At 26.2% G+C, this 27,932-nt stretch overlaps 1 protein-coding gene across 1 annotated transcript; it reads left to right on the forward strand.

Moving 5' to 3' along the window:
- Nucleotides 1-1,732: 1,732 nt before the first annotated feature.
- Nucleotides 1,733-27,630, forward strand: LOC145839796 (ATP-binding cassette sub-family C member 3-like). Its single transcript, XM_082947244.1, has 30 exons — nucleotides 1,733-1,752; nucleotides 4,278-4,335; nucleotides 13,790-13,927; nucleotides 14,387-14,448; nucleotides 14,611-14,739; nucleotides 15,542-15,719; nucleotides 15,928-16,089; nucleotides 16,342-16,500; nucleotides 16,704-16,841; nucleotides 17,158-17,304; nucleotides 17,651-17,735; nucleotides 17,973-18,039; nucleotides 18,102-18,228; nucleotides 18,572-18,805; nucleotides 19,187-19,354; nucleotides 19,823-20,021; nucleotides 20,620-20,752; nucleotides 21,088-21,193; nucleotides 21,303-21,386; nucleotides 21,604-21,733; nucleotides 22,323-22,477; nucleotides 22,604-22,759; nucleotides 23,403-23,602; nucleotides 23,961-24,087; nucleotides 24,381-24,482; nucleotides 24,546-24,692; nucleotides 24,865-25,023; nucleotides 26,599-26,765; nucleotides 27,171-27,365; nucleotides 27,519-27,630. Exons 1-30 carry the CDS (start codon nucleotides 1,733-1,735, stop codon nucleotides 27,628-27,630), a joined length of 4,044 nt encoding a protein of 1,347 aa, XP_082803370.1.
- The last annotated feature ends 302 nt before the right edge of the window (nucleotides 27,631-27,932 follow it).

A 27,932-nucleotide genomic window follows, 5' to 3' on the forward strand; every position in this document is an offset into this window, starting at 1 on the left:
CTCTCATATTGTTTACGATCTTATAGTTATCATTGTTTGCTATTGCATTCTTTATTTCACTTTTGAGCCCTGCTTCAAAAATTATTAAAACAGTTTACATAAACTAGGGGAATTTTGGTAAAAACTGAAAACTCTCCAATACAACATGTAAATAAGGCTAGTTCCAACTCGATTATTATAAGTTAATATCTAGCAGCAATAAACTGAATATAGTAGATGATTGTACAGGTTTGTTAGCAATATTATTCTTAGAACTTTTCAATATTATAAAAGCATTTTGAAAATAGCTAAAACATCAGTTTTTAGTCATAAAAAGTTATGTATATAATTTTATGTTTACTCTCTAAATTTGATTACCTTCTTGAATTTAAAGTAAAAAATACTTTATTTGCTTCAATTATTTTGATTATTTATAAATTTTTTTAGATAGTTTTTTATTTAAAGAATGGTAACCTTGATTAATTTAAAAAAATGATCAAGTTGTGATATGTAAGTAAAACATAATTTTTTTAAGTTTTATACGGTCTTAAAAAGGTGGCCACTCAACATGAAAACAAAAAAAAAACCTGGAATTCGGCAATTTCGGCTAAAAAACCTAAAACTTGAGAAATTTTGAAAAAAACCTGAAAAAAAAACATAAAGTTTTAAAACTTTTTAGATGTCAAGTAGTAAGATTTAGATTTGACACGAAAAAACCATGAATCAGATAAAAAATATTTCTCATCGTCAAATATTTCTTTAATTAAAAAACAATTTTAAGTAGTTTACAGTATCCTTTTAACGTTGTATTACTAATCAAGACAATTTTTAACCTTTAAATAAACTTTTTTATGAAGGTTTTCAAACTTACTTATATAACATTTGCAACTTATTATTGACATATTACTCATTTTGTTTTATATTTTATTTCATAAAACTTTTCATAACTATACTAGTTCCATTTCCAAGTGGTAAATGTTAAATGAATTTAAAAAGGTTTTGGTTTGTAAACAGTTTAAGAAATAACTTTAAACTATGAAATATGAGTAAATTCAAAGAAATACAAACTTTAGAGATTTAGCAAGGAAAGGTGTGTTTATCAATAAATTGTTAGTAATTTTACTTTTCCATTTATTGCTATTTATTAATAAACTTATCTTTACTTAAGTTTACTTGCTAAATCTCTAAAGTGTTTATTTATTTGAATTTATTCATAAATCATTTTTTTTTTTTTAAATGTTTACTAAACAAAACAAATTTCACAATCATTTAACATTTACTTGTTGAAAATGAAACTAGTATAGTTTTCAAAAGCTTTGTAAAATAAAATATAAAACAAAATGAGTGATCTGTTATAATAAGATGCCAATGGTATATAACTAAACTTTAAACTTAAAATAGACGGAAAATGTGTACATTTAAAACCCTGGAAGAAATTCAGAAAACCTAGAAAAATTTCTCAAAAACCAGTGGCCAGGCATTAAACACATGTTCCAAAATAATCAAAATGGTGTATAAAAATGTTCAAGTATGAATTAAATAACATTTTATTACAGTTTAGTCCAAAATTGCCATTTAATTTCTTTTTACAATAAATATACAACAGATTTAAGGTAGATGGTGCCAGTATTTGTTTTTGTAAAGAACTTTTTAAAACATACAGATAAAATAATGTACAAACAGGTAACCTCAAGAAGTACTCAATAAAAAAGACATTCATGACATTTTAGTTTTCATTTTGTAGGTGTTGGAAATGAATGGACTGCAGAAAAAGTTTGTTTAAATTTTATATACTTAGATATAAAGTTTTCTTTATGAAATTAACTAAAAGTATAAATATGAAGGGCATAGGGGTGTCCACCTCGATTTTTACAAGTTATTCTTATTTCATAGAGTTTTATCTGAGCTATAAGACATTTTTAACTGCCTAAAAAAACCAAAGTAGTTTTTGAGGTATAAGCAATTAAAGTCGATGACCTCAATAGGTTCCTTATGGAAGACACAAACCAAAAACGCATAAAATGACTATTTTGTAAAAACATTTTGTCTCCTTCATTTTTTAACCAGCCTTCTTAAAGTTTTTAAAGGGAGTTCGTTATGAAATTTATTAAAGATTGAATAAAGGATTTTTTTAAATTTCGAGGTATAATTTTTTTTATAAAAAAAACCACCTTTTTTCTGTGTTTTTATCTTATTTTTTTATTTTCAATATTTTAAAATAGCAACCGTCTTAACCTTTTAAATCATAAAAGGAACATTTCTTAAAAGTTTGAAGTGTCTAACTCAGAAAATGAAGTATAACAAAGATTTTTAGTTATATTTTAAATTTTTGAGACAAATAATCCTAAAAATTTGCAGTCCATAAATTAGTCGGGAAACTTTTAACAAAAAAAAACTATATCTTAAAAACTAAATATTTAAATCTAAAACAGCAAGTTAATAATTTGTTCTTAAAACTTTTATATAAAAGCAAATGTTTTTTTAGTAAAAAAAATGTTGGACACTACCTATGCGCCCTTAATAGAAAGAAATTAACTTGTATTGTCTTAGAAATTTATCAAAACATATGTTATTTTTATATTATAAAGTTTTCATTCAGTTTTGACATTTCTTTATTTACTTGTCTTTAACCTATTGCCCTTTAAAATCTACTTTAATTTTTTTCTTCTGTTAAAGGTGCTTATAAAAAACGTTTATTATTGATATTTTTATTGTTATTATAATGTGTTATATTAAACAACTATAAAGGTAATGGAAGGAAGAGGAAGTAAGAAAAGATACAAAACTAACAAGATAGTGTTTGGACTCTGATACCCTGGTCAGTATTTCAAACTACATAAAAAGCTAATATGATGGCTGTAGTTAATTATAACTTTTATGTCAGTGAAATTATTTTAAAGTATCAAAACATGATTAATAATTTTATGCCTAATGAGCTGCAATTTTTATAATGCTGTTGCCTTAAAATTAGTTTAAAGTTGTGGTCAGTTTCGACTAAAATTGTTAACTCTAGCCAAATTTATATCAAGTTTGACTCTAAATTATCTGATCAAAATTTAAAATTTTACTAAGATTTACTGTTTTATTAGTTTAGCTTAGTACAATGTTATTATAGAGCTACTTTAAACTTTTTTCTTGATTTGTTTGACCCTCAACGTTTTAAAATCTGGCAACTATAATATAAAGTGCAAATTTTACAGTACTAAAAATAAAGTGTTGGTTTAAACTTTAGATCAAGTTTTATGATCTAATATAAACTTTTACTGACTAAATAGATAATTATGGGTTGCCACAAAACATTAAATCAAGGAATTTGACAATTTCAGCTAAAAAACCTGAAACATTGATCAAAAATCACAAAAAAAAACTGGAATTTAAAACAATCTTTACATTTTAAGTAGTAAAACTTTGATTTGACACGAAAAATCAAATTTTACATACGTAAAAATGTGAGTCATCATCAAATTTTTTTTTAATTTAAAATCAAATTTTAGGTAGCTTTATAGTATCTTTTAAGTGTTATTAGTACAATATTATCGTGTATTATTTATTTTTGATATTTTTAAACTCAACATATTTTCTGTATAAAATATTTTGAAACTAAAATACAAATTTTGTAAATATTCTCATGGCCCTCCAAGGGGATAACTTGGCCTACTTTTAAAAGTAGATAGTAATTGTGTAAAATATTCTGTTAACTTAGCATTGTTACATACAATTAGGCAAGTATTCATACTTTTTCGTATTTCTTCATTTCCATGTTAAAAAACACTAATAAGTTGAACAAAAGTACTTTGATAAAACTTTAATGACTAAAGTTACAATAATTTTTTTAAGTCTTGCTACATTATAGAGGTATTTCACCACTTATACTAAGTTATCGAATTATCCTTAGTGTTTTTTTTATCTTCATTGTGAATTCTAGAATATCTACCATAAATATCATAACTATGGCCCTTTAACTTTAAAAAATAAAACCCCTAAGGGGTTATATGATCAATTTTTTGGGAAACCCTGCTTTATAATGAATTTTTACAGTTTTATACGTATATACTATGGTAATAATAAACAATTTAATAGACACATATATTTGTGTCAAACATAAAAAAAATACCAATTTAGTAGTTAACTTTTTAATTTTACCAGTGTCAGTTTATTCTTATTTATGACATTAAATATGTATTTTTATTAAAAGTACAGTTTTTAAATTCTTTATAAGGTTTTTTTAATTAGAAGTATTTCACTATAAATTTTGTTTTGTAAAATTAGACTTTAAAAATATTTTATATTGACAACAGGATCAAATTTTCGCTTCTTGATGGTAACCAGGACATATCAATCAAGGATCCAATTCAGGTCAGCAACGGTGTTTCGAGATCAATTGCCATGTTTGAAGGTCAACAACAATGTTTCCAGATGAAAACTATATTTTTGTTTTATTGCAATAAAACGACCAAATAAAACAATTATTTTTTCTTCCTGTGAAATAAATTGTTGTTATTTTAACTGGTTATATTATGTACAGCTAAACATTTTATTTAAGTAGTTTTTCGTAATAATAAAACAACAAACTAGATTTTGTAATAGGGAACAAAGTTTCATGTAAATGAGATTTTCTGTAAAATTCAGTTTGGAAGACAAATTCATGGCAATAAATTTGCCGCCGAAAGTAACTAAATATATCTTTCAATGTCTTGAAATTAAGATTTCTTACTAAATCTGGACATGTTTAGAATCAAAAGCGTATCAAATAATATAGATCATAGTAATAAAGATTTTAAATTCTATTTTTATCCTCACAACCTACAGTTTGTAATGAATACTATAAAGACAGTGACCGATAACTGTCTTTTTCATAATGTATAAGATTAATACTCACTTTCAAAAGTGTGTCCACTTGTCTTCTTTTTAAATATATGACAAACTTCCACTTTAAAAAGTTTGTCCATATATCTCCTTTTAAAATTTAATGACAAAATTCAACTTGAAGAATTTGTCCATATATCGCCCTTATTACATAATACAACAAATTTCCAATTTAAAAAACATTCAACTTTACCCACAAACTGTCGCACCAGTACTTTGTAATTAAGCCCACTTGGTTTAGATCACAATAGCGGTTTCTTTCGACTATTCCTGCCTGATGAGTAATAATTAGGACGAAACCGCTCGTATGATTGTCTCGGATGCTGTTGTTGTGGTTGACCTTGCGGTAAAGTTATTTAATTATTAATGATGGCGCGAAACATCTCAACTCTGTTGATGATTGCCGTAATAACTACTGGTTAAAACTGATCAAACGAGCGTAGACTATATTCTAACAACAAGCTGACAATGTCTGAGACATTGGGCTGTGAATGATTTAAATGTGTCAATTTCGCAGCTAAATCTAATTGCAAATAATATAGATCATAGTGATAAAGATCTATATTTTTATCCTTACAATCTACAGTTTGTAATGAATACTGTAAAGACAGTGACCGATGACTGTCATTTTCGCAATGTATTTGATAAATACTCATTTTCAAAAGTGTGTCGACTTGTCGTCTTTTAATATATATTTGAAAAGTTTATTCATATGTCTCCTCTTTCAATGTAATGAAAAATTTCCTTTTTGAAAAGTTCATCCATGTATCTCCTTTTATAGTTTTATGACAAGTTTAGACTTTTAAAGTTCGTCCATATATCGCCTTTTTCATCTTAATGACATTTTCCTCTTTGAAAAGTTCTTCCTTTACCCTTATTACATTATAAGACAAATTTCCAACTTTAAAAAGAAAACCAAGTACCGAGAGAACTGCCAATTATTTTGGTAAAAATTGCATGTAAGAGCTGAAGTATCTAAATGTGTGTTCTGATTTTTATCATCAGTAAAGTCAGCTTTAGGTAGCAAATCTTTTAATAACTAAAAAGTTTAAAGCCATTTGTACAGTTCAAAGTATGCTTTCAATTTTCACTAACTAAACTCTGAGTCAAGTAACCACAAAGCATCCCATAAACCAGAAGCCTTTGTAAACCTTTAAATGGGAAACACTTTTACCCGGAAAAGCCATTTATTGTCTAAGGTTTGCCATGTTTAGTTTAAGTAGTATATTTTATAAAAAAGAAGCTAATTACTTGTTGTTTCAACTTAATTGATCTAGCTTAACCTTAATGTGAAGTATTTTATTTACGTTGGACTTATTGATGTCTACTAAAATCGAAAACAAACTTTCGTGTTCTCTAATACTGATTGCATTTTTAGTATCCTAACTTATAGAAGACTTTTTTTATATGCGTTTATATCTGAACATATGAATTTAATAGTAACTAAAGTTACTGTCACTAAACAATATTCTTTATTACCCGATATTCGATAATGTAGTTTTGCATAGTTATTTTCTTAATCACTAGGTTAGAGTTAAATATTATAAAAACTAACTAAAAACCCACGCTAGTTAGACAAAGTCCCTTTAACTATAGTTTATTGAAGGAAAAAAAGGCGCTCAGAATATTTTGTCCTAAGATTTGGTGAACGAAGAACTTTTTGGTTATCGAGTACCACACCACGTTTACCTTTTTACATCTTGTCCGAGCCAATTTATGCAAATTTGTAAAATTTCGTGTATCATTTTTTTTTGTAATTAATTTAAAAAATTTTCCCGTTTTTTCATTTACACATAGCAGAGATGACAAATATATTTTATTTAATTTCAAGTCAACTATATCCAAATTAACTTCATCTTACATTTTATATTTGTCTTAATAACGAAATAAATATATACCAATAACTCACTTACAGAACAATCTATGATACCTGTCAAACTTATTTGCTATCAGTCTTTACTAAACTTCGATTTTTCTTATTAATTGGTAACCGATTCAGAAAGGTTAAAGAAAACTAAGACACTTAATGCAATTAGTTATTTTATTCCACTAGTTAACTTCTAAATAAAAATCAAATCTAAATAGTTTTAAAACTTATGCATGACAGTAACCAAACTTGCTTTGACTGTATCGCCACACGATTCGTTTATGACAAAATCGTTACATGTTTTCAATAGCATGAAATTCTCAATTAATTAATACAGATAATACTTTCAAATTATACGTTCATTCACGATTTAAAACTCATTAATAGAATTCTATTTGAACAAGATTTATTTAAGCAATGACGAGGTCTTTGACCGAAACTTAGTTTGTAAAATAAATTTTTGACAGAAAAAATTCATACAAGAGTTTTTTTAATTTGTCACTCTTAAAATAGGAAAATGATAGTACAAACTAAATATATTAAATTATTTAATATTGAATTACAATTTTATTTATATTAGGCTTGTAATGAATTTATAACCAGTTTTAATGTAATTATAAACAATTATCTGATGGCCTAATTAATTAGGCCCTGATTTAAAAATTTTTATTGAGGATAAAACAGTCATTTCAACTTTTTTGTTAATCAGAGCTGCCACTTAAAATTTCAAATAGATTTAGTATTTTTTTGCAGCCGAGTGGTGAGGACTGGATAAGAAACAAAAACTGTAAGCATTTGTTGAATGTTTTTAATATCTTAATTGTAATCCAACATAATGTAACCTAACAAAATTACACTGTGTTAAATTTTTAATCAGTTTACTAATTTGAAATAATTAATCAATGGTAATGTTTGAATATTTGTAATTTGAATTATTAAATAATTTATTTTTGTTTAGAAAAGCAAAGATATTTTTTATAGCTTAAACATTTTACTTATAATAAAATAACATTAGAAAAATCGTGTAAACTTGTAGTTTGATATAAGCAATATTGTTACAGTTTAGTTGCACGATTCTTTTAGTTTAGTGTTTTAGTAACATTATTTTAACAGAACTGTAAAGGAAACATTTATATTTTTTGTCTCAAGTCAAAAAGATAAGTTAACATTTTTCACTCTGTTTGTATAAAATGTTTTATAGAAAAATCTGATTTAGTGAAGTTTATGGAAAAATAAAAAATGTTTCCTTCTTTACTTAGGGTTGCCACTTTACCTGGAAAAACCTGGAATTAGACAATTTAGGCAAGAAAACCTACAATTTTTTAAGTTTTAAATGTTGTTATTTTTTATAAAATAGATAAAATTAAAATACTTATAGTTTTATTGACTTCAAAAAATAAAGTGAACTAAACAATGCACATTTTGAATGTTGTCATTCTTCTATTTTAGCACAAAATGAATTTAACATACTTCAGACAAGTTAATTTTTTCTTAATTTTTTTTTAATGAAAAAACCTGGAATTTAACTTTCTTAATAAACATATTGGAATTTAGGAATATAGGCAAAAATAACTTAGAAAAACTCGGAATTTAGGAAATTAAAAAAAAAAACCTGGAAAATCCTAAATTTTGAAAAAAGCAAAAAATATTAGTTTAAGTAAGTTTAAAATTTTAAGTCATTTACGAAGTATTTTGATAAGCAAATCAATTAACAGAGTTAATTTGTTACTCTTATTATACGACAATGCTAGTAAAATAAATATAATAACTTGTTTAATTTTAAAGAACAACTTTGTTTTTTGGTTTGTAATGCAGTTATAACCAGTTTTCATTGTTGTATTCTTCAGACCTACAACTTTAACTTTAAAATAAATTTAGTTTTATCTTTGTAGCCGAGGGGTGAGGACTGTAAAGGAAATGAAAACTGTGAAGTTTTATTGAATTTTTTTAATATCTTATTTGTAGCCAACATAATGTAACCTAACGAAGTTAAACTGTGTTGAATGTTGAAATCAAATTTAGCATTCTGGCTACAGCCTGTGGCAGTAAAAATGATATTTAAGAATAGACATTTATATTGTTTAAATTTTTGGTAAAGTTTTTATTCAATAATGTTTTTTTCTCATAAATATTTTTTTAATTTTAGTTTCATGCAGTTAATTCTCATTTTAATTTAGACACCCTTAAAGTCGAATCACTGTAAGATTCTTGTGTAAAAGTTTTGACCACATTTAAATTGTTTTTAAATTTGATGTTCTTCATATATTTATTAGTGTTTGAAATTGTTCTTTAACAGATGATATTCAATCATTGTCAAGCCTAGTTTTATATGGAGTAGTTTAAAGTATTGTTTACTATTACCATTAATGATAAGTTAAGTATAAATTTAGTTACGGTTTTTAGTTTGATTGTACACTACAGAAGGTTGCCACTTTACCTGGAAACATAAATAAACCTGGAATTTAATATTTCAGCAAAAAAACCTAGGAAAACTTAAGTTTGAGAAATTTTGAAAAAACCTAGAAAAACTTGAATTTAAAAAAAACACCTGGAAATTTTTGAGTTTTAATTAGTTTAGGTTTTTCAAGGTTTTTTAAAATTTAGATTTTAATTTTTTTGCTTAATTTATTAATTATCAGGTTTTTCGATGTTTCAAGGTAGAGTGGCAACCCTATGTAGTGTACAACCACAATAAAAACCATAATTAAATATATTCCTGACTTAAAATTAATGCTAATAATAAACAATAATTAGACTACTCTATATAAAACTAGGCATGACAATAAATGAACATGTTCTATTGAGGAACAATTTCAAACACTAACAAATAAATAAAGAACATCTAATTTTAAAACAATTAAAATGTGGTCAAAGCTTTTACACAAAAAACTAAAAGTGATTATACTTTGAGAGTGTTTAAATTAAAATAAGAATTAACTGCTGAAAACTAAAATTATATAAATATTTATAAGAATAAAACATTGTAAAAAAAACTTAACACAAATCAACCAAACAATATAAATGTCTATTCTTGAATAACATTTATACTGCCAAAGGCTGTTGCTAGAATGCTTCACCAATCACTGTGGCTGGTTTATATAGCAATGTTCATAATTTTGTTCAACATTACACAGGGTTGCCACTCGTTTTTTCCAAATTTTTCAGGTTTTCCAAACTTCTTCCAAGTTTTCTAAATTTCTTCCAGGTTTTTCAGATTTTCTTCCAGGTTTTTGAAAACACGTCTTTGTTTGATAAGTTTTAGTTGTAAGTTTTTGTTTAGTTAAAAACTGCTGTTTAAAAGATATAAATTACTTAGAGTTACTGTAAGTATTGCAATTCAATATATAATATTGTTTATTAATCTCTTGATTACTTGGTTACTATATAAGTTTGTAAAATCTTATAACTTGTTAGCTTTGTACTCTACTGATGAGAATTGCTCGAAATGTATTTAGTTTTATTAAAATTTTGTGTCTTGTATAACTTTTTGTATAATTTATTTTTTCATTATTTTTCTGTTGTTATTTCAGTGTATTTGGTTTTTTAGTTAATACAGCTTTTTCAGTGCACGATCGTAGTATAAATAAAAATTAAGTAGGCAAAAAGTTGTACATTTACTCATATTAACTAAAAACATTTATTCCAAAAATAGCCCTAAACATACCTTGGTCAAAAATTATTTTACGCTTTAACTGTAAAGTTACACTTTATAAACCGTAAAACAGCACACTGCAAAATTTGATTGACAAAGACAGCGTTTAATATCTGAAACTCAAGTATCAGTAAAATCTAAATTTTTTTTATTTGTTTTATGCTGAATAGTTCCTAAAATAGTGTTTTTTCAAAGCCACTTTTCGGAAACTTGTGTTAATAGTTAATTTAAATTGTGTTAAGTTAAAAACTATTAACTTAAAATGATTATTAAATAAATTCAATTTGTGATACTGGCTGAAGCTGTTACTAAAATAGTTTACTTAAGTTACTCAAACAAGTTTAAAAGTATTCATTTATATTAAGTAGACAGGTATTTCTAACAGAATTAATTTTAACAGATTTTTGTTAAATCAAACAATCATAAAATACTTTAACTCGTGACATGGAAAACAACAGTTTTTTTATTAACTATTGTAATTCCAGTTTGTGGGTAAGTGTTTTAAAATACAAAATATGTTTAATACTTGTTTTACTAGTATTTATTATTTATATTTTAGAACATGTTTACAAGTACAATATTTACTTTCAGTAAAATATTTTTATATGTTGTTATTAGTCAGAAAATATTAAAAATTAAATTTAATTTATTCAAAAAAAAATACTATGGTTATAGTTTAGAAACGATCTATATGTAATTTAAAAACAAAAATGTTAATTTCATATGGAATTTTAAAAGCTGTATGTTAACTTTTATTACTTAATGTAAACAAAATTTTACAATTTTTTCAGGTTTTAGTTAAGGAATATTTTTATAAAAACTTTTAATGTTCTTAGTACCTAAAACTAATGCTTTACAGCATTAATAAATTTGAATAGTTTTTTTGAACAAAAATTTTAATATAAATTATTAATGTTTTGTCTGTGTACATTTATCTAATGACGGATAATTTAATTTTTTAAGTTATGTTTTAACGATATTAACTTATAAAACTAGTGTAAAGATTAATTTTGTTTTTGTAAAAAAAAACAAGACAAAAATTAGTAATAAAATAAAACTAATTATTTTTTTAAATACATATTTATCAATCTAATTTATTAAAATATAAAATAATTCAGTAAACCAAAAAAAAAAGGTTAAACTAATTACTAAGTACCACAAAAAATGTTTATGGTAGTAAAAGAACGTAAACTTTATTCTTGTTAAGTTTTGCTTTATAGCTAATTTTATAGCTTTGTACTAAGACAAAGTCAACTGTCGTATGATATTTCAATAAAAACATTAAACCACCCTAATAGTTATACTATAGAAAACAAACTTATTACAGTTGAAACTCTGTTCGTAGCTCAACTTTAAGTTTTTAAAATCATAAAAATTATCAGTCATGATCATGTTTAAACTTAACAGGAACAGAACTTTTCATCGTTGGAATACCCGAAGTTTACCGATTGTTTCCAACATGTTTTTCTAGTCTGGATTCCGTGCGCCTACCTATTTTTTTTATCACCTATTTTTTTCTATATGAACAAAAAACCAAAAGAAAGTCTGTTAAAACTTACCAGACTTGACTTTTTGAAAACGGTTAGTTTTCATAGTTTTTATACAAATACTTTTAAACTTTTAAAGAGTAATTCTAAAAAATTTAATAAAATTTATAGCAAATAAAGCTTATAAAACAACATCAAAAAAACTCAGTTATGTTGAGAAAATTATTCTTTCAACTTTACTTAAACATAAAGCAGTAAACAACATTTAATGTTTAAGAAATATTCAGCTATTATTAGTTTTAAAAATATATATTAAGACATTTATTATCCCCTACAGACAACTAGCTCATTTCTTTTAGCCACCTGTTTATCCCAACTAGTATACAGGATTGGACAAAACTCTTATGGTGCTGAAAACTCAATAGCAAGTTTCGTTACACCTTGCTTAATATCTGCCTCTTGCGTTAGTAAATTGTAATTGAATTTATCGTTAGCTTAAGTGTGTTGTTTTTGAAAAAAAAAAAAAGTTAAAACTTTTATTTAATGTTTTACATTTGTATAAGATTCTAACATTTTTCTAACTTGTTAGATACGCTTTAAATTTCAGCATTGTTGTATGTTTAATTTTTTTTTATTTTAACAGTTTGATAGTTAGTTGGTCTTATTTGTCTTTTTCAAAGTATCAATAACTTAAAACTTTATTTTCAAAAATCAACGACTGAAAATAATTTTTAAAACGCATTAAGTCTTTAAAATGTAACAGACTACTTTTTTTGATTGATAAATAGCTATTAAAAGTATTTAATAATGACATGCCTCCTTGAAATAAATTTTTAAAAAGTTAGTTGCGTTTTGTATTATATATATAAAGTTTTTTTGCTTAACCCACTATTAACACTTGACTAACTATTCAAACCTTTTTAATTAGTATATAAGCTGTTTTTTAAAATTGAAGCTAAAATTAACTTTTTAAATAAAAGTACAATAAAAAATAAATGTTTTTATGATTTCTCTAGTATATATTATATTTAGTTTTATCAATTTTAGTTATTTATAAAGGGTAGGTGACAAATTTGCACGAGAAGACAAAATTTCACGACGGGACTAAAGTGCACGAAGATATTTTTGCACGAGCAGATAATTTTATTTACTTTTATTTTCTAATTTCTTTATGAGGTTTAATTCTTTTTATTTTAGTTTCTTGTTTTTGGTTTTACTATCACTGTTACTCCTAACCCTTACCCTCGGTCAGTAACTTATTGATTTTTTTAATAGTTGTTTTTTGTTTTTTTATGTTCTTGTTTATTCTTTTTCTTAGTTTTTTTTAATAATAATCATTTTTACTGTCACTGTTTACCCTAATCCTTACCTTTTGATCAAAATCTTTTTTTTTATTATTTCGTTTAATATTAGTTTATCTTTTAGTTTTATTTTCTTTTTTTTTACTCTCGTGCAAAAATGATTCTCTGTGCAAAATTGTCACTTGTGAAAAATTGACCCATGGTGCAAAATTGTCTTCGTGCAAAACTGACCCTTCATGCAAGTCCGCTTCGTGAAAATTTGTCTTCGTGCAAGTTGGTCCCCTCGTGCAATTTTGTGTTCGTGCAACTTTGACCCGTTCCCGTCTATAAAGTAGTAAATTTTTAAACATAACAATAATGTTTTACTTATAAAAATAAAAACTACTCAATTCTAAATGAAGTTGATAAATTTGTTTTGATAAAAAGGAAGCATTAAGAAGTACAATGAAACTTTTAATCTGTATTAATTTCTTTTTTAAATTATAACATAAAGCAATGTAAAAAGCTTTTCAGGTTTAAAAAAATGTTTTCTAACTTAAGATTTAAGAACGATTAAAACTGCTTTTATGAATAAATATTAACCAAGTTTAGAATAGTACAACTAAAAATTACCACTTTTAAAAAATTTATTTACCAGATTCTCGCAATGAAAATGCAACAGTACCAAAGAGACAAGGGGAAAGTTTCCAGTGGATTTATGTTTATTTTTTGGTTGTTACTTTTCTTGAGTGCAGCTGTGATGGGCACGCAAAAATTCAAAGACGCCTTTTACAACGTATTTTATTTCTTATATTTATATTGGTTTCTTCAGGAAATAACATTTAATTAAAGTATTTATAAATTGTAAGTACTATAGTTTTGAAAAAATATTAAAAGTCACATTTAAGATTCTTAAAACACAACATATTTGATTTTTGCTATTGATTTTTTTTAATAGATTTCTTATCAGCAATTATAAAGTAGCTTAAAAAGTATAAAAATGTTTTTAAACTAATTATTCAGTTTAATAAAATTTTAGGATGGATCTGCGTTGGACTTAGTAGAGATGATACTTTTTATCTGCTACTTTTGCTCGATTTTATTTATGCTTGTTTTGCACTGCTTTGCAGAAAAAACAACACAGAAAAAGGTTTGCAACTTTTCATAGCTAAATTTTCTTTAAAATAAAAATTAAAAAAAATGTTTTTCAACATTTTGACAAAACACTAATATATTAACCTCATTTTTATAACAGAACCAATCACCTGAAGAATACTCGTCATTCATCAACAGACTGTTTTTCTGGTGGTATAACCCGTACGTAACTAGCAAAACTTATAAGAAGTTTAAAAACTTTACAAAACAAGATTGTGCTCAATATTATTTCTATTACGTGCATCTTTAGATACTAAACAGAACTAAACTTAAATCATTGCTTTTTTTTTTTAATTATACATTATTAGATTTTTTCTTTTTCAGAGTGATCATGTTAGGTCACCGTAAACCACTGACGACAGATGACGTATGGGAATTGAATACAAATGATAGATCAAGAAATGTAGGGGAAAATTTCAAGTTTTTCTGGGATCGAGAACGAAAAAGAGCAAAGTAAGTTTCTTCAGACTAAGTAATTAAAAGCATCACTTCAATCTTTAGTAAGTTTTATTCCAAAACCTTAAATACTTTAAACATTTTAGAGCATCTTCCTACGAACCAAGTATTTGGAAAGCTTTGTGGTATCAACATTGGAAACCATGTCTTGCTGGAGTTTTTTTTAAATTGTTGTGTGATGTGTTACAATTCTCTAAACCTCTTTTACTACAGTTAGTCCTTATTTAAACAAACTATAAAAGCTTGCAATTGTTAAAATTCTGCAAGATTTTTTTCAAGAATTTAACTTGTACATACAGTGTATTGTATAACTTAAGTTTAGTTTTTAATGTTTTTCACAATTTTTTAGTGATTTATTGTATTTCTTCTACAACGACTTCTAAACCGTTTTATTCAATTTTCTGCTAATACATCTTAATTTTTAGTTTTTAAAGACTGTTTAAAACTGTAGGTGCATTTATTATTTCAAATTAAGTTTTTTTAATGTTTTTACATTTCTTTAAGATTAAAAAGTATTATAAAATTCTTTTCTCGGCAAAAGTAAAACTTTAAATTTTTTATTCTATACGTTGAAAGCAAAACTATAGATTGAACTAAAAAGTAAAAAATAAAGTATAAATATACAGGTCCCTAAAATGCTTGATAAAAACTGATAAGCTTTAGAAAATCTTTTATAAAACCTGGTTTCAGTTAAAACTAATAACCAAAAAATTTTATTTTTATATTTTTAGTTGTAATCTTGAAATAATTGCTAAAACGTTTACAAATATTATATATAATGTTGCCCTATTTTATGTAGATCCTTGATAGAGTTCATCCGCAGCAAGGATTCACCAGTTTATCAAGGATACATGTTGGCTGTCTTCATGTATTTAGTATCTATAGTGGATGCAATTTGCTTCCAGCAGTATGTTCACAAGTGTTATTTGGTTGGCTTGAGGCTTAGGACTTCACTCATCACTGTTATTTATGACAAGGTTTATTTTTCCTTGTTTACTATTTGAGCATTTATATTTTTTGAAATTAACATTTAAATTTATTGTTAAATAAGCATTTTTAACTTTCTAAAAACAATAAAGTACATTTACTTTGTACAACTCTAAATACTTGTGTTTTCAATTTAAGCAAGTAGTCAAACTCCAATACAACACTTTTAATAAGCATTTTGAAAAAATTGTTTTTCAGGCATTAAAAATTTCAACTTACGCCAAGCAAAAGTCTACGTTGGGCGAAATATTGAATTTGATGTCAACCGACACTCACCGACTCATGGAACTCATGACGTTTTTGAACGTACTGTGGTCCGGACCAGTTCAAATAACAGTTTGCACCGTACTACTGTGGAATGTGTGTTTGTGACAGTTTCGAATGTTTTGAAAGTTTTAGTTTAATTTCAGTTATTTTATAGTTGTATGTTTACTCTTAAACGTTATTTACTTGTTATTTGTAAATAGTTGTTTTTGTATAAAAATTAAAGAGCGAAAAGTACTATTAATTTACAATAACAAACTATGTATTATTAAATTTAAGTATGCTTATTCTAGTTGTTGAGTCTAATTTGTTAGTATAAAGACTAATTTAATAAAATATCAAATACAGCAATTACAAGTGGCTGCAATAGCTGGAATTTCAATCATGGTTGCCATAATGCCATTGAATGCTTATTTAATGAAAAAATTAAAGTTTTACTCAATTGAAAACATGAAGCTAAAAGATGAGAGGGTAAAACTAATAAACGAAGTTCTGAATGGAATTAAAGTAATATATTAATTTTTGATTTAAAGTTACTATACATATAAGTTATTCAGTTTAGTTTTATTTTTAGTTTATATACTCGGTAACAGTTATAAAACTATATGATATAAAAGAACTTTTACTATATTAATTAGCTTCATAGTTTTATAGAAAATTAAAAGGATATGTTTTATGTTTTCAGCTTAATTTTTTACACATACCCACAGGTGGTTAAGATGTACGGTTGGGAACCTTCTTTTGAGAAACAAGTAGAAAAAATTAGATCAGAAGAGTTAAAAAACTTGAAAAAAATTGCTGTGTTAAAAGCAGCTTGTACCGGTTTATGCAATATGACAGCATACTTTGTAAGTTACTGCGAAATCAACTTATACTAATTCAAACAGTAAAACAGAGTTTACTATTGTAAAACTGCAGTGTTTTGCATGTAAACTATATATGTACACTTGTGCGTAAAAATATGCTTAATTATAAAAACTAATAACAAGTGTAAAGTAAAGAATCCATAATCAAGAAATAGCAACAAATAGTAATATTAAAAATACTAAAACTCATTTTAGTCTTTATTTATGAACTTTTTAAAGTAAGTAACTACTATTTGTTGAAATAATTATAACTAAACATTTAAAGAAGTTTATTTAACTTTTTAATTTATATCTCAAGGTCACTGTTGTATCTTTTGGAGTGTACTTGGCTGTTTATCCAGAAAGAGTGCTCGACTCAACTAAAATTTTTGTGTCAATTTCGCTTTTAAATATTATAAGGAACCCACTTAATAATATACCGAAAGTTTTTACTGCTGTCATTAACGTTAGTTGTTTTGTAATACACTTAAAAACTTCAAGTTGATAATTTCGGCATAAGAGTTACATACATAAAGATATTTTCTATTGTAAAAAGTACTATTTAGTTTACCTTTTTTAAGATCTGATAAATGCTTAGTATGCTTTTATAAAGAAAAATATTTTAAAACTTTATTAAAAAAGTTAGCGAGCAAAAAAATGTAAAAAATGACTTGATTAAAGACAATTTATTGACCTTGTTTTTAGTTTTTGCATACATATACTTTAAACTTAACAGCTTCACTTTTGTACAACATTGTATAAGTTAAAAGATTTTTAAAAGTTAGTTTAAGTTCAAACAAGGTATATTGTAGGCTCAAGTTTCTGCAAAAAGAATAAAAGACTATTTGCTTAGCTCAGAAGTAGATGTGAATGCAGTAGACCGTGATTATGTTGGAGGTTTGGAAAGAAAAATTATATATATTAAATCAATCTTCCACTTCAATACACACTTTAAAAAACGCCAAAAATGCGTACCTACAAGAGCGTACTAAAAAGATAACTATACTGGTTTTAACTTGAATTGAGAATACTAAAAGACTTAACGTTAATGCTTTATTTAACAATTTACTGTGCATTGCACAGCCTTTAAAAATTTTGATAACTATCAAACTAAATTGCTTAAACTCTTTTTAGAACATCAAATTGTTGTGAAAGATGGAAGTTTCTCTTGGGAAGAAAATGGAAAAAACACTCTTCACAAGTAAACTTTAAAAAATAAAATTACTGTGTTTGATGTAATCTTATATAATAAACCTACTTTAGTGTCTCTTTCGAAGTGAAACGTGGAGAGCTGGTTGCGATAGTGGGCCACGTCGGAAGTGGAAAATCATCCGTCATTTCCGCTCTGTTGGGCGAAATGGAGAAGAATAACGGATATGTTGGAATGAAAGTATGCTTATTTTAGTAAACTTTTGTTATCAGTTGTTAATTACGGTTTTAATTGTACTTACAGTTTTTATTCAGTTCATACTACACCTTTTTTTTAATAAAATAACTGATTATTTGTTAACATCCTTAAATCTTCTTTTTTTAAATATATATAAAACTGCTTTAGTTTTGAATCTACTTTTTTTTAATATTTTAGCTATCATAATATAACAGGTTAGCAATAATTAAAATATTAAATCAAAATATTATTCAAGTTTTACGCAAAAGACAATATAAAAGAAAACGTAAAACTAATTTAAGCCTGACTATAGCTAAAAACCATAAAAACTTTTAAACTTCTTCAGGGATCAGTAGCTTTTGTGCCTCAACAAGCGTGGATTCAAAATGCAACTCTCAAAGAAAACATATTGTTCGGAAAACAATTAAAATCAGAAAATTGTATATTTGAAGCACATGAAGGGAAGAAGTTTTTTGGTGATGTTGACAAAGAAGTCTACGAAAAAGTTGTCGACGCCACTGCTTTGAGATCTGATTTCGATATTTTACCAGCCGGTGATGAAACAGAAATTGGAGAAAAGGTAACAAAACTTACAAACATTAAAACCTTGGTTTAAATCAGTGTTTTACTAAAGTCTAATAAAAACTCTAAAAAATATCAAAAAGTTGTATTTCAATGTTCAAGTTTATAATAAAATTAAACCTTATTAACCACTTTTATCATATTATTTTTAGTACTTCAAACTATATACAAGGTCTCTACAGGTAAATAGATACTGCACTTTGCAACATAAAACTGCGAACTTTTTTTTTTGCTAAAAAATACAACTTTCTAACAAACTAAAGCTGCAAAAATAAATCAAACTGTTAGATTTTTTAAGGTTCAGACAACTATTAAACAGCCTTAAACACGTGTTTTGCATAAAAAAGGAAGTTTGATACAAACAATTTATCATTGAAAGGGAACGAACTTGAGCGGAGGTCAAAAACAGAGAGTGTCACTTGCAAGAGCCGCATTGCAAGATTCAGAAGTTTATTTGTTCGATGACCCCCTGTCTGCCGTTGACTCACACGTGGGAAAACACATATTCGACAATGTTATTGGTCCGAACGGAATTTTGAAAGACAAGGTAAAATGTCATTTTAAACAAAAAATTTGTTCTAAGTTTATAAACATTTAAATATTAAACTAAGTAGTTTAAGTTTTCCGGACTATGAAAAAAGGGCTTGTAAATTTTGTTTCTAGAAAAAGCTGTTCCTAAAATCTTTCAACTTTTTCTATTTAAGACTATTTAGTTTGTAGTTAAACTTTAATTTTTTGTTTTAAATTTATAATTTTAAACAATCAATGTAGCTAAAGATTTGCAAAGATAAAAAACCAAAGTGTTTCTAATAAACTTACTGAACAAATAAAACGTAGTACTTTTAATTTATATGATTTATTTTCACTCAAAGCAAGCTTTAAATGTACTCATATGAATCATACAATTTTGTAATACTACAAAAAAATTTTCCAATCATTTTCAAACTGTGTTTAGCTGTTTGACAGGTATAAAAGTAAAAAAAAAATTAAAACTCAAAATAAAATTAATTTTTAGACACGTATACTGGTAACTCATAAACTGAATGATCTGTCTGAAACCGACAAGGTAATAGTTTTGAACCAAGGAAAAATTAGTGAAGTGGGAACATACGATGAGTTGTTGAAAAACAAAGCAGATTTTTACAGTTTGATCAGCGATTATGCCACGAAAAACCAGTGCGAGGAAGAAAAGACAGCATTTGACAAAAACGAAGGTGGTTTAAAATAACTTGCGAAAGCTAAATAAATTAGAAGCAATTTTATTTTTTTAGAAATAAATTTCTTAAAACTATTTTACTGACTCGGATTAGACATTGCTAACATACTTTTTAAGGTTTTTCTTTGTAGATAAAAAGTGTAACTAAAATTCAAAAATAGTTGCAAAACAGAAGTTGAATAAAATTTTACAGTTTTTCGTTGCTCTTTTTTTTGTCTATAAAATTTTAGCATTAACTTATTTGTTTTTTCAGTTTTAACTTAATTTTTTATAACTCTACGAGTGTAAGGTGTATACTTTTTAAATTTATTTTATTTTATCTTACTTTTTCAACCAATTTAAAGTTACTTTAATTTTAATATTTAATGTTCACTTTCAAACCTAAGCCTGATATTAACAAAAGTATTAATTGGTATTCAATTATTACTAATTAACTTAACAACTAAAAAGTTAAAAATTTTTGTGATACAATAATATTTATAAACCATAAAACTGCATTAAGTTAAAGCTTAAAGATATGCTAAACTCGAACATGCTAGCAAAAAGATACTAACATAAAACAAAAAGAAAATTTCAAACTTTTTTAATTGATCAAGTGAACGAAGAAGATCTTGCAAGTGTGTCAGAGTTTATTGATGACTACTCGGATGTCCAGGAGCTTGGAGGTGAAGATTCTGAAGATCAGCTAAGAAGAATGTCAAAAGAAAATGTTAGAAGGAGTAAATCTGGGTTAGTTTAATTTTTAAAATTTAAAAGATAAAATTATAAAAAATTTAACAGCTACAAAAATATAGTTAATACAAGCAAAATTAGATATGTTTATATATGAAAGTAAAGGATAAATTCAAATTAATAGTTGCCATATCGTTTTTTTTTGTATTTTTTATTTCTTTGACATGAAAAAACAAAAAAAAATATTTATTTAAACAATGAATTAAAGAAAATTAACACTTCTTAGATACGCATTTTGTGATGAGTACGCATTTTAAGACAGTAGTCAAATTGCACAATCAAGGAAACGATTACTGTACTTTAATACTTTCTAAAACCGTTAATAAAAACAGGTTGTATTCTATTTCAAGTGAAGAATCTGTAAAACCAAAACGTTTAAAAAAACTTTCCGTCGCTAAAGGTGCCTTAACAAAACAGGAAACATCACAAGAAGGCTCTGTAAGTTTTTCATGCTATTACATTTTAAGTTTGCCTAATAAACGTTTTACAAGAGTATACTAAAAATGTTATGTTATTATTAATGTGTAATGTATTAATGTCTTTACAGGTGAAAACTTCTATCATTGCTTACATGCAAGCAATTGGATACATAATGTGTGCAGCTATTATTTTTACGGGGGTGTTGCTACAGGTTTTATGCAGTTAACTTTTTAGTTGACAAAGAGTATTTTTAAAAATATCTTAACTTAATTAAATTTTGAAAATAATGTTGTTATACAGAGAAAATCATTATCTATTTGCTTAAACATTTAAAACTCGTAAATACTTTGAAAACCATAACTTAAGGATACTAAAAGCCATTAACAATTAATTTTAATTTTAGCCCTAAAATTTTAAACATGCCTTAGTCGTCTGAAATGGGAATATCGATTTGGTTGAGCGACTGGTCGGCTGATGGGGATTCATTACCAGCTGAAGAGTATAGAAGCAACATCGGTGTGAGAATAGCAGTGCTGGGCGCGTTAGGCGCAGTTCAAGGCTGGTTTTAATAATAATTAATAGTTTTGTTAATTTTAAATATTTTAAGTATTTTTGTGCTCTGTAAAAAAATGTTTAAGTTAATATTGAAAAATTTTAGGTTTAATATTCTACTGTGATAAAAATTATATGTTCAAATTAAAAACCTTTGTTTTTGTTAGAAAAATTGTATTTTTATTTATATGTTTTAATAGTTATACAAACTTTCAGTTCGTAGATCTAAATTTCTTAAGCACGCTTTGTAAGCAAAAAATACAATAAAAAAAATCACTTAAACTTAAACATTTACGTATACACCGTAATTGAAAATAGAATAACATGTTGTGATTTCAAAAGTATTAATTTTAATAAAAATGATAAAAATTAACTCAAATTATTGAAAATGACTTATAATGTCAGAAATAAATATAGTTCTCAAAAAAGCTAAACACTTTCTGATATTGTGGTTAAAGAACTTTTAAATTATTTATGTTTATTTAAAACCTAACTTCCTATTACAATTAAAACCTCAACCTAAGTTACTAAAACATACACAAACTTTAATTTAGTTTGTTGAAAATACAATTTTTTACATTCATGACTTTAACAGCTTTTGCCGTTGTAATAAATGCGTACACTCTTTCTATTGGCTGTTTGAAAGCGTCAGCAAAAATACACAAAGGATTGCTCGGATGCATATTGCGAGCTACTACAAGTTTTTTCGATACAACTCCACTTGGAAGAATTATCAACAGATTTTCTCAAGTAATTTTAAACTTAACGAGATAAGCAGTTTTTAAATCGTTTGTTTAACTTACATTTAGAGCATTAAGTCTAAAATCTAAGTTTTGTTTTTAAAATTAAAAAGCAAAATACTTGTTAATTTACTAGGACATGTTCATAGTCGATGATAATTTGCCGAATACTATACTGGTGTGGACAAAAGCTGTATACACAGTTTTAAGTATCATGATAATTATTATGTACTCTACTCCTATTTTTGGTGTCGTAATTTTACCTCTTGGCATACTCTATTATTTTCTCGAGGTGAGTTAGTTTATTAAAGTTACAAACACATTAAAGTTAAACTATGTTTAATTGTATTAATTTTATTGATACTTAAAATTTGTTAAATTCCCACAGTTTAAATAAAATTACTTTAATGAAAGCTAAAATGTTTAAATAAAATTATTATATTATCTTACAAGCATCTGAAATATGTAAAGATATAAACAAAAACAAGCAAAACCTGATAAACTATTTTTACAAGTTTTGGAGATAGCTTTGTTTTAAGCTAAAATTATGAAAGAATACAAAACCAACGTTTTTAAACCCAACTAAACCAATTAAATAAACATCTATAGTTTCTCCAAATGTATAATTTAGTAGTTCCATTATTCATGCTTTTTTTTAATTAGTTAGATTATCAAACACGATAAATCAATCGACGCTCGAAGTTATAGTCGATGGACCTGATGTATAGAAAGACCTCGCGGTCATCGAAAAATAGAACAACGAGTTTTTAATGTTAACTTACGAATAAGAACTTATTAAAACGCTTTAAAATAGTACGCTTTTGTTCTATTTTTTTTTTTTAATAACTTACAACCGTAAATTTCAACACGTGTGAGTGGTTATTTGCTTCTAAGTTTCATCATACAACGCAACAAAACAAAATGACACTTCACAGCGGTTTTACGTGAAAACTTCGAGGCAACTGAAAAGAATAGAAAGTGTGTCAAAGTCTCCCATCTTTTCGCACTTCAGCGAGACCTTGTCGGGATCAACTTTGCTGAGAGCCTTCGGAATGGTGGAGCAGTTCACTGAAGTTTCGCACGACAAAATCGACATGAACCAAAAATGCTACTACTCCAACACAATATCAACAAGGTTGCTTTTATAGCTTTAAACTTTTTTTACAAAAGCCTGCTAAATAGACTTTTCACATAACTAATTAAAAGGAAATAAACCATAACTAAGTATATTAATACTTAATGTACTTTGAAACTAGTATCCAAGTATCCTTGTAGTTAAGGTTTACTGTAAATTATACTTTTATCAACCAAAACTCTTACGACTTTTATATTTTGATTTATATATTTTTTATAACACATAGTTTTACCTTACATGTTTTTCTTTTGCTTAAAATTTGTATATACAATTATATATTTTATTTAATTATTATAAAGATGTATAATACGTTTAGTAAAAATTTCTACTTTTTTCTAAAAAAATTGTTTCTACACAGATGGAATGGTGTATGGTTTGCAGTTTTCGGAAACGCAGTTGTTTTTTTCACAGCATTATTCGCTGTTGTGCAACGAAACACCATAAACGGAGCTGTCGTCGGTCTTTCTGTGACGTATGCTTTACAAGTGAGCCAATGTTTATTGATAGGTTTTTACATCGAAAAAAAAGATAAACATTAAAACTGCACCTTATGAAACACATGATTTTATTTTAACTTTAAGTTCTTCCATAAAAGAATTTAACATTATAAAAAGTAAAATACAAGTTATTGCTACAACTAAAAGTGTAATTATGACATATTTAAGTACCACAAGTAAATAATTCCAATAAATTCACTACTTAAAGTTTCTTTAATTTTTAATGCTCAAATTATAAATATTTTCAAAATCAAAGTACAACTAAAGTTACTTCCAAACAGATGACACAACAGTTAAATTGGCTAGTCAGACAAACAACCGCAGCTGAAAATCAAGTTGTTTCTGTAGAAAGAATAAAAGAATATTCTGAAATCCAACCAGAAGTTTGTTCAAACTTGTTTTTCATAAAACTTTACTTTCTATCAACTTACTCAGTTTTTATTCAGGCTCCTTGGGCGATTAATGGAAAGAAGCCAAAAAGTAGCTGGCCTGAACATGGCAGTGTTCAGTTTAACAACTACAGTACAAGATACAGAAAAGGCCTAGATCTAGTGCTTAAAAACATTCAAGTAGACATAAGAGCTAGAGAAAAAGTTAGTAAATTTGACTAAGTACATTTGTAACAACTAACTTAATTTACTAAAATCGTTATGGAAAAAATTAAAAATTTTTAAAGACATGCTTTCAGTTTTCAGATAAAAATATTAAAACTACTTTTTTTTTCAAAAATGTTAAAAATGAAATGTATTTGAAAAACTTTAATAGATAGGTGTAGTAGGCAGAACCGGGGCTGGAAAATCTTCGTTGACACTAGCAATGTTTCGTATGTTAGAGTCGGAGAAAGGCAACATAACGATTGATGGAGTAAATATAGCTGAAGTAGGACTTCACGATCTCAGATCTAAAATTGCTATTATTCCTCAAGTGAGTTGTGCTAAATTGTAAATGAAGCAGTATTTTTAATAATGTTTATAAAAATAACTGCATTACAAAAACTACGTATGTTTTAGTAAAATTTGTTACTATTTCAAAGTCTGTCATTTTAATAATTTTAGTTTGACCCCACTCAAATTGTAAAAGTTATTTCTAAAACAGTAACAAAACATACAAACACCTTGTTTAGATATTAGAGGTTTTTATACTAAAAGTCAATTTAATGAAGACTTGCTAAGTGCAGTTTACAAGAAAAACTTTTAAAACCAAAACAAAAATACATAAGGTCCTACAGCTTTGCTTATAAAGTAGTTTCTACTCTGTATTCACAAAGTCTACTGTAAAATATATTTCATTGCAACGTGTAGTTTATTAGCTCCGTAATTTAGCAACATCGAATAAATAACTAAACAGCTTTAACTATAATAGTAATGACAATTCACTATTCTTAATTTCATAAACTATTCTGTAAAGATCAACTTAAAGTAGACTGTCATTTACATCCACAGGATTAGGTATACTAGATTTGATAAATTTTTATTTTATTAGAACACAAAACAAGTCTACAAACTAAGCACATTTCAAAGGACTGGTAAACATTTCATGTGTAAAAACAACAGGCATATCCAATAAAAACTTTTAAAAACTAAACATACAACTGTCGCGATATTCACGCGATATATTTATTTAAAAGCGGATGTTGTAAACTGTTTTACGCAGATTTCGTGACGTGCTTCCAGTATTGAAAAAAAACATTTTTTATCGTTTGGAGTTAATTTCTTTTCAATGAATACGTAAGAAATAAGAAGTTTTCTTTGCTTTTGATATAAACTAAACAACATTTTGAAAGTTAAGAGCATTCGGCAGTTATTAGTATGCTTAAAGTTAATATGCATTTTAAACATGTTAGATTTAAGAACTAATATTTTCATTTGTGTTTAAATGTAGTTCTAGTATAGAGTAATGTAATTGTATCTTTGTGTTGTTTAGTTTATTTACATAAAATATAAGTGTTGTTTTGATTGTTGTACTAATCTACTTTACTTATCCCTATTACCCCTTAATATTATATTATAATAATTACTTAAACTCGTCAAGTTTTTAAAATCGTAACAAGTAAATTAAAAAAGACAAAAGCACAACAATAACAAACAATTCGTTTAAACCTTGTCAAAATTTAAAATTTTTAAGCAATTTAATAAGGCCGTACTGTTGTTACAATTTTTAGTACAAATCAAAAAATAAGTTTAAATAGAACTAGTATTTTACTCAAAAAAGCTAAACAGCGTAATTAGGATTTATGTAATCGGTTTTAAAAGAACTTTTATTTATTTTATTTTATATAACTTTTTCTTTACTTTCAAACATTGTTAACAAGAAAGTAGATAAATTTTACAGCTTGGAAAAAAAATTGTGTAGTACTCTATTATAATATTTTAATGAAGCATAAACAAGCTTAGTTTAGTTTAAATTTTATAATTTTTTATGTTTATAGCTAGAGTTAGTTTAAAAAACTTAGTGTCACTTTAGGTATGAAAATCGTTACTTTTAACCAAAATTTTTTAGGATCCATTTATGTTTTCTGGATCCCTCCGAATGAACCTCGATCCGCTTGAAATGCATTCCGACGACGAAATTTGGAACGCTCTGGATCTTTCCTTCCTGAAAACTTTCGTTTCACACCTTCCTGGAAAACTCATGCACACTTGCTTGGAAGGAGGCTCAAATTTCAGGTTGAATATGTTTACAGCGTTTGAAAAATTTAATTTTAAGTTGTTGGCTTAACAATACTGTTTTCTATGCTGCTTATAAATACGGAAATAAAAGCTCTCTTCTTTGTAATGATTGTAAGTTTTCTAATATAGTACAAATATTAACAGCGTAAAGTTATCTAAAAAAAACTAATTTAATTATTAAATGGTAACAAAAAGATTGTCAAAACGAATTTTTTTTAAAGTCAAAGACATGTTTAACAAAATGATGCAGAAATCAAAGAACTATTTATTTTTAAGTTTAATGAACATAAAAGCAATATTTTAACTAATCCCAAAACTACCGAAACTAGTTCAAAAAATTAATAAACAAAACTAACTACCACTTAGTATATATTTGCACAAATTACACAAACTAAACTTCAGTGTCGGCCAACGTCAGCTGGTGTGCCTGGCCAGAGCGCTGCTGCGGAAACCGAAAATAATAATACTGGACGAGGCCACGGCTGCGGTCGACGTGCAAACCGACGAGCTGATACAGCAAACTATAAAGTCTCAGTTTAGGGAAAGCACCGTTCTGACGATTGCTCACCGGCTCAACACAATAGTCGATTATGACAGGTGAAAAGTTTATGTTTGTTTGTTCATCGTAATTTTAGTTGAGAAAACTGTTTTTAGAGATAATGGTAGAAGCAAAACATGAGTATAGTTTTTGATTAGCATGCAAAGTTTATGCATTTTTTTTAATTTGATTAAAAAACTTTGCTTTTGCAGAATAATCGTTTTGAGTGAGGGAGAAATTGAAGAATTCGACAATCCAAAAAATTTGCTCGCAACTAAAAGATCCATATTTTATTCAATGGCTAAAGAGGCTAAAATAGTATAACAAGTTATTTGATTTTATTTTTAAAAGTTCTGGTATTTATTCTTAATTTTTTTTTGTATAAATTTAGATCTAAGTTATAGCTATAACAATTAAGTCGCATTATTTAAGTCTTTAGTATAAAATGTTTAGAATAATATTCCATTCACTTGTTTTTCTCGTACTAAAAAGTGTTGTAGTAATAAACTTCTATCAAATGTGTTTATTTGAAAGTCTGTTATATATTATTTAATAGTTTTAATTAAAAATTATATTAAAGTACAATTTCTGCATTAAGTTGTATTTTAAAGATGTTTGTTTAATGC

Source organism: Thalia democratica, chromosome 1 (genome assembly GCF_965202585.1).
Source record: "Thalia democratica chromosome 1, ktThaDemo2.hap1.1, whole genome shotgun sequence".
NCBI lineage: Eukaryota > Metazoa > Chordata > Thaliacea > Salpida > Salpidae > Thalia > Thalia democratica.

Bases quoted from the DNA above. Each gene is read 5' to 3' on its own strand.
- LOC145839796 (XM_082947244.1), top strand. From the start codon at position 1,733: ATGAATGGACTGCAGAAAAA. The intron at 14,449-14,610 runs GTACGTAACTAG...TTTCTTTTTCAG, and splicing joins TTTTTCTGGTGGTATAACCC to AGTGATCATGTTAGGTCACC. The intron at 18,806-19,186 runs GTAACAAAACTT...TATCATTGAAAG, and splicing joins AAACAGAAATTGGAGAAAAG to GGAACGAACTTGAGCGGAGG.